At 38.9% G+C, this 7910-nt stretch overlaps 1 protein-coding gene across 1 annotated transcript; it reads left to right on the top strand.

The window, feature by feature from the left end:
• The first annotated feature begins 2624 nt into the window (after positions 1-2624).
• LOC102473861 (olfactory receptor 2A1/2A42) lies at positions 2625-3566 on the top strand. The gene has a single exon (XM_006139902.1). It carries the CDS (start codon positions 2625-2627, stop codon positions 3564-3566), a length of 942 nt encoding a protein of 313 aa, XP_006139964.1.
• The last annotated feature ends 4344 nt before the right edge of the window (positions 3567-7910 follow it).

The following is a 7910-nucleotide window of genomic DNA, read 5'->3' as shown; positions in this document are numbered from 1 at the left end:
AAACTGGCGCTGTGCTGTCATCCTTTGAAGTTCACTAAAGATGCACTTGATAAACACTTACCCTTTGACCTGAGGTCTGCAATCTGGATTCATCACCTCCCTTCTTTTTCCTACATACTTTCTCTAGATAGCCCACACTACTGTCTGCATTAAGGCTCATGAATCAGTCACATCCACCTGCCCTGCTTCTCAGAGATTGCATCAGCACCTGGAATGAACTTTTGAAGGCTCCCTACATTCTTCAGACACTTGTCTCCTGATAGTGTCTTATTTCTATCACTAGGATGTCATTCTGTTCAGTTGCTTCCAGGACTCACAAGTTCCTTTCTCAGAATGCAGTTTTGTCCCATACTCAAGTTTCTCAAGGTGTTCCTTGACGCTTCCATGGCACTGATGACAGCTAAGCTAGGGACTGCTCCACACACCTTACCTCACATCCTGGAAAAGCAGCTAGGACTCAAGTTATTTTTGCCCTTGCCGTGACATTTACAGATATTTGCACTGGAATCCATGTTGAACGTCAGCATGCGTCACTGATGAAACTGTGGCCCCAGATCCAAGGTCAAAATCCAAACTCTTCAATTTTGCCTACCACCAATTCATAGCCCAAATCTCACCACTAGTTTGTTGACCTTGCCATTGCTCATGTGACAAAGAAGCTGAATTATCACTATATCAGTATTTTTTCGACTAGGCACTTATGAAGTATATAATAGTTCTTTTGGCTGAGATTTGACACTGTTTCTTAGTTTAAATAGTAATTTATTTTGTAATAGATTGTTGAAAATGTGAGTATGATTAAATTCATAGCAAGATAAGCCTATTTTTCCCTTATATTCCTTATATTCATAGGCTATAAATCATAGGAATAATTTATGGATTTTCTATCTTGTTGAAATCCAGAAAGGGAAGTTCAATATGGATGGTACATAGGAAATATGCCTACAATTACTTTCATACATCTGTTGATAAATGCCTACCATGCTTTGCCTCCAAATCTTTGGGAGCATGTGGAAACACACACACACACACACACACACACTCACACACACACACATACACACATTTATATGTGCACACAAAGGTCAGACTTGTAATAGTGGGCTTCCTGGTGAAATAAAAATTGCCCTAATATCTATGGGCTGCATTAGAAAAATTCTTGTGGTAAGTTAATATTTCTGTGACATTTACATAGACATAATATATATATATATATATATATATATAGGGCATATGCTCGCCAGAAAGACAGAGAGAGGACAGAGACACAGAAAGCAAGAAATCACCAGCCAGGTGGGATGGCCACGCCGCAATCCCTTCTCCTCCATTCTCCTCTCAGGATCTTGGGCAGGCACGCACATACGCCCAGCATGACTTTAAGCCACTGGGTCCGAGACTCAAACCACAGTCGACTACATGAGAGTCCAGCAACATAGCCATTACACTAACTGCTGGTCCTCGAGTACATGTTTTAAATAATTGTTTAACATACCTATCTGTTTCTCTCTTTAATAGTTAAATGGCATAAATGATAGCATAATTTGTCACTAAATGAAAATGGCAACCATATACACATATATATACATATATATACATATTAACATATATGTACTATATAAATGTGTGTGTACATAGAACTATGGATATACATAATGTCATGTATCATCATCTATTATATCCACTGTCTCCTTCCCCCTTTCTAACTAAAATATCCCACATGTATGTATCAAACCATCATATTATACCCCATAAAGTAAACCGTTATGGCAGGTCAATCAAGAATAATATTAATAATAAATGTCTAGTCATGATTTGTTCCTTGTAAAGTCATGTAAGTATCCTCTAGCCTTTAGTTAGGATTTAAATACTGATAGTAACTCAATTACAAATTCTTTTGAGGAAAGAAAACAATTTATTTTCCAAGACTGTTCTCAAACTTAAAGCTCTTTCATTAGTACCTGTTTCTGTTATCTAGTAATTTCATTATATATTTGTACATGTGAATTTTGGAGACATTCTATTCCTCCTGGTTAACTCATTTGCATACTGGTTTGATATTTCTTAATTTCATCAGAATGTCAATGGCTCTAGCTAGCTAATCACTGGTAATGCATTCCTCTTCTAAACATTATCATGTCATACTCTGATTTGGCTTATTTTTTTGTTTTGTTTGAGAGGTTTTTCACTATAGGTCGCGTGCGCTCACCAGACAGACAGAGAGAGAGACAGAGAGACAGAAAGCGAGAAATCACCCCCCCAGAGGGGATGGCCACGCCGCAATCCCTTCTCCTCCATTCTCCTCTCGGGATCTTGGGCACACATGCACACGTGCCCGGCGTCGGTTTTAAGCCACCGGGTCGGGACGCAAACCACGTTTAACTACGTGGGAGTCCAGCAACATAGCCATTATGCTAACCGCTGGTTCCCTGATTTGGCTTATTGAAAGATACTTAACTGGAAAGTTTGAATAGGCAAGTATTCATTACTTATTCTTAATCCAGCAAAATTTTAACAGTATTTACTAAGAATTTTCCTCAAGCCAAAAATCTATATAATAATTTAGAAAATGTACAGTTTAAAGTGATTATGTCACTAAGCTATCTGGTTATCTCCTTAATAGTGAAATGGAAAAAAACCAGACAATGGTGACAGAATTCATCCTACTGGGATTTCCCCTCAGCCCCAGGATTCAGACACTTCTCTTCGGGCTCTTCTCCCTGCTCTATGCCTCCACCCTGCTGGGGAACGGGGTCATCCTGGAGCTCATCTTGCTGGACACCAGACTGCACACCCCCATGTACTTCTTCCTCTCACACTTGGCCTTCGTAGACATCGCCTACGCCTGCAACACAGTGCCCCAGATGCTGGTGAATCTCCTGAATCCAGCCAAGCCCATCTCCTACGCTGGCTGCATGACACAGACTTTTCTCTTTATGACTTTTGCACACACCGAGTGTCTGTTCCTGGTGGTGATGTCCTATGACCGATATGTGGCCATCTGCCTCCCACTCCGATATTCTGTCATCATGAGCTGGAGAGTGTGCACAGTCCTGGTGGTTGCTGCTTGGACAGGTGGCTGCCTGCTGGCCCTGTTCCACATGAATCTCCTCCTGAGACTGCCCTTTTGCGGGCCTCATGAAATCAACCACTTCTTCTGTGAAATTCTATCGGTCCTCAAGCTGGCCTGTGCTGACACTAGGCTCAACCAGACTCTCATCCTTGCAGGTGCTGTGTTTATCTTGGTGGTGCCCCTGTGCCTGGTGCTGGTCTCCTACTCACGCATCCTGGCTGCCATCCTGAGGATCCAGTCAGGGAAGGGTCGCAAGAAGGCCTTCTCCACCTGCTCCTCCCACCTCTGTGTGGTGGGGCTGTTCTTTGGCAGCGCCATTGTCATGTACATGGCCCCCAAGTCCCGCCATCCCGAGGAGCAGCAGAAGATCCTTTTTCTGTTTTATAGTTTTGTCAACCCTATATTGAACCCCCTAATCTACAGCCTGAGAAACACAGAGGTCAAGGGTGCTCTGAGGAGGTTGCTGTGCAAGGAAAGTTCTTCCCAGTTGGTATGACTTTTAAACTTCAATTCTAGCTTCAGTAAACTCCTATAATCTTGGCACTCAATTACTACCTAGATCCAGAAATTTGATCTCTTCTTCACCATGCCTTAATAGCACAAGAGCAAGCTTTCCCTCTTCCTTTGCAAGAGACATATTAGATGAGTTGCATGCATTGACTTTCTGTGGGATGTGGTTTTATCATATATGGGTTTTTTTCTTCTTTTTTTTTCTCATCAAATTGAGTTTATGTGACATTAAAATTTTTTCTAATTCATTTTCTGCATTCCAATATTTAGTACTGTCCTTGTGCCTCCTTAAGATAACTGAATGAACTCATGTCTGCATCTGTCATAAGACTGGAAAGGAAAAATAAAGCTGCAAAGAAAGTGATACCTAGCACGTACTTGTCTCTTCTCCCTCAATTGCATTCTCCTGTTACAGAAAAAGGCACAGCCATTTACTTTATTACATGCTATTTCCTGGTGAGAACCTTGTATCAAAATTATTGACTTGTATAAGGAAGTTAATTAGCAGACTGAGGGTCGGAACAAAATTAAAACAACATATATATAGGAGAAAAAATAAGCTAAAAAAATTACTGTACAATGTGGTGACAATGAATGTTGTTTACAAATTTGGAGTTAACTGATTAGTTGCTAGTTAGCTAAGAGGTAAAACCAAGTATTCCCTCCCTCTAATGAGCTAAAAATGAATGTAAAAAAAAAAAAAGAAAACTACTTGGGTTTTGAACTGTGCATTTGTCCACCTATCTCGATATGGTTTTCTAAAAGTCCAGACAGGGAAGACTTTTCTAGGATGAACACAGAAGAAAGCACATAAAATATCTTACTGTTTACAATAAGATTTGGTCTACATAGCTGGAAAATCTCTAGTTATATATAACAGCAGGTTACTTGACAGCTTCTGATCACTGGGTCATAAGTATTATTTTTCTTTAATACAGTCATTTATGGAAATTAGCTTGAATTCAGTTTCCTGTGTGTTTGCAAATCAAGCAAGGTTAAAGTTACTTATGAGGACAACTGGCTTTATCTGCTCAGAGGTTCTATTTTAATTTACTTTAGCATTACAAACCCAATGGTTAGGGAAGAGTCCTTCCACATTTTAAGTGGATTCCTAAAACATTACCTATAAATTTTACTTTCCAACTTTTCCTGAGATTAGGAGGAACATTTGCTTCCAGGGTTTTCTCAGTTTCACTGTGAGAGTGCAGGAAAGGTTTGTACCGAAGAATAAGTGCACACCCTTCACTTGGGGCTTAATACTCAACACTTAATTACTTCCTGTAGAGTTTTCAGAATATGAAAACAAAATGAGTTTTTACAATAATAGCTAACATTTTGATCAATCATTTACTCAGTGGCATATACTATGTATTGATAGCACTTTATATGAAACATCTCATTTAGTCCTAACAGATTCATGAAAATATGTCCTATTATCACTCTTTCATATATGCACATACCAGAAAGTAGCATACGTCAAACTTTCCTGAACTAGTCTGGCTTTGAGCCTCTGTACTTACCACAACATGTAGTAATCACTATTTATGCTATCAAATAGAAAGTCTAAGCTGTCTCAAGGAAGGATCTGAGAAGGGAACAAGGGCTTTAGCAAACTCTCACATGTACTACTGTGAGCTGGTATGTGCTCTGCCAGGCCTGAAGTCCAGAGATCATGCATGAGGCTGAGTGGGGCGGTGATTCCTTTGCACGGTACCACGAGAAAGTTCTGGGGGCAACCCATAGGACCATGTTCAGCAATTTGCTTTGAGAGTCAGGTCCCACCTGACTGATAGCACTTCACATCCCAGGGCTGGTACTTTGTAATACTTGTCAGGTATGGGTGCACGAGTGTCCAAGACCCCAGTGAGATGGAGAAAAGGAGAAAAACTAATTGTGGAGTCACCACACTACATTGGGGATTTCTCTCTAATAAAAGAAAAAGAGAGAAAGCAAAAAGATGGATGTTTTTCAATTGCAGAAGAATTCACTTTTTAACATTTTTTTATTATTATTCTAATTTATTTTATTCATTCAATCTAAGAATATTTCAGGGCTGGCTCCATAACACAGTGATTAAGCACCTTGCATAGGGTGTCAGATCCCACATGGCTGACTGTGGTTTGAATCCTAGCCCTAGGGGAAGCCTAAAATCCTGAGATGGAGAAATGGAGGAAAAAAGAATTGTGATATGGCCATGCCTCATGGTAGGTACATTCTCTTTCTTCTTTCTCTCTCTCTCTCTCTCTGTCTCTAATGAGAACATGCACCTACTGGTAATAAAAATAATAATAATTTCTGGTATTTTTAGCAGGGAATTATCACAATGTAGTTATAGCTATGATATTTGGAAGGTTTATAAAGCCAAAGTCTATCTTATTTATTCAGATGATTTTAGTGAGCTATTGTTTGTTACTAGCACATATTAAAAGTAAGTCTATGAAAAGTGGATTAAGTATTCAACAGCCTTGGACTTTTGGAAAGACACAGATATGTGAAAGATGATAATAAAGGATGTTTTCATTGTGATTGGTGATTTCATTCAGTTAAGACCCATGGGGAGCCCAGTGAAAGTGGAACTAGAATCTGTGGTTTTAGCAGCAACACTGGCACATTGCCTAGGACACAGCAACCATTCAGTAGGCACTGGTCACACAAATTCATGTGGCTTTAATATCAGTTCACATAACTGATCACTTAGACACGATTTTCAATGTTCACCTATATTCCTATTTCCACATTAAAAACTAGTTTTAATTGCAACTAAAATAGAAGAAAATAATTGTAGCTTAATATTAATTTAGCACTTCCTATTTACCAGAAAGTATCTTAAATTCTCTTTATGTAATCTTCACAGCAGCAATGTGAAGGACATACGTATAATAGCCTAATTTATAAATGAGAAAAGGAAGATTAGATAATTAATTCACTTAATATCACAAACATATTGAGTGGTGAAATTAGATTTCTAGTCCAGCCAATAGATCCATATTACCTGTGAAAAGGACCAGTTATTTTATAGGAGTCATTCAATAAATGTCGGCTAAAATAAATAAATGACTGATCATTTAGGCCATATACTCTAAAAATAAATAAGTACCTCTATGAAATACCTAAGTATGGTAGTCATTAACATCTTATTGAACATTATTTACTTTCCATTTCAGATATACTCTGTTCTTGCAAAAGTTTCATCTGGAGGGAATATAATACGAGTTATTATATTCCCCTAAGAGTTATTTACTAGGGGCCACCAAGGAAATGCAAGTGTATTAGAAGAAGGTATTTCATGTTTATATGAAAAAATAAGGAGACATATATTCTTTTCTATCATATAGAGCAGAGGTTATAAACCTTTTAAAAAGAAGGGGCCAGCAGATGGCATAGTGGTCATGTTGCTGGTCTCCCACATGGTAGACTGAAGTTCGAATCCCAGATAAAGTGACTTGAAAATCATGTCAGTTGTATGTACATGCATGCCCAAGAGCTAAGGAGGAGAATGGAGAAGAAGGGAGTGTGGTGTGGCTACCCCTCTTGGCTGTAGTATCTCACCGCGTCTCACAGTTTCTGTTTCTGTGTCTCTCAGGCGAGAACACACACTATGGCAAAACCCTGTAAGGAAAAAAAAAGGAATATGTCCATTGATTACATTCTTTGATCATGATATGCCAAGAAGGTGCTCATGCCTACAGAGCAGTGATGTACTTAGAATTCCTCTTATATTCTTTGCAAGAGAGTGGAGATTCTGGAAACTGTGACTACTGAAAATGAAAGGGATGGGACTCTGGGTGGGAGTAAGTTCATGCACCAGTGAAATTGGCCCCCACATATCTTTGGCATACAGAGGGCGCCACCATCCTCGGCTTGTAGGATAAGTGTTCACTTTTTGCTAAGGAGTGGAGGCCACTGCTTCTCAGATGTTCCTGTGCAAACAGGTCATTGCAGACCTTGCAAAAATACAGGTCTTCCTTCAATTCTACTTCAATCTTGTCATTGTTGGTGTTGAGATATGGTATAGATTTTTTTATGTTGATTTTGTACCCTGCCAATTCACTGTATTTATTTATCACTTGAGTTTTTTTATGTTTCTTTTGTGTTTTCTATGAATATAATCATGTCATCTGCAAATATAGATAATATCAACTCTTCTTTCCCCGTTTGAATGTCTTTTATTTTAGCCTCTTTTCTGATCACGTAGGCTAGGACTTTCAGTACTATATTAACAAGGAGGGAAGAAAGTGGGCACTCAACTTATTTTTAACAAAGGGCACCAGAAAAGCCATTATAAAAAGAAAAACCTCTTTAGCAAATGATGCTGAAAAAACTGGATATT

This window comes from Tupaia chinensis, unplaced genomic scaffold, assembly GCF_000334495.1.
Source record: "Tupaia chinensis unplaced genomic scaffold, TupChi_1.0 Scaffold000010_1, whole genome shotgun sequence".
NCBI classification, from domain to species: domain Eukaryota; kingdom Metazoa; phylum Chordata; class Mammalia; order Scandentia; family Tupaiidae; genus Tupaia; species Tupaia belangeri.
Note: the sequence above shows the minus strand (reverse complement) of the source record. Positions and strands in the feature narration are given on the sequence as shown.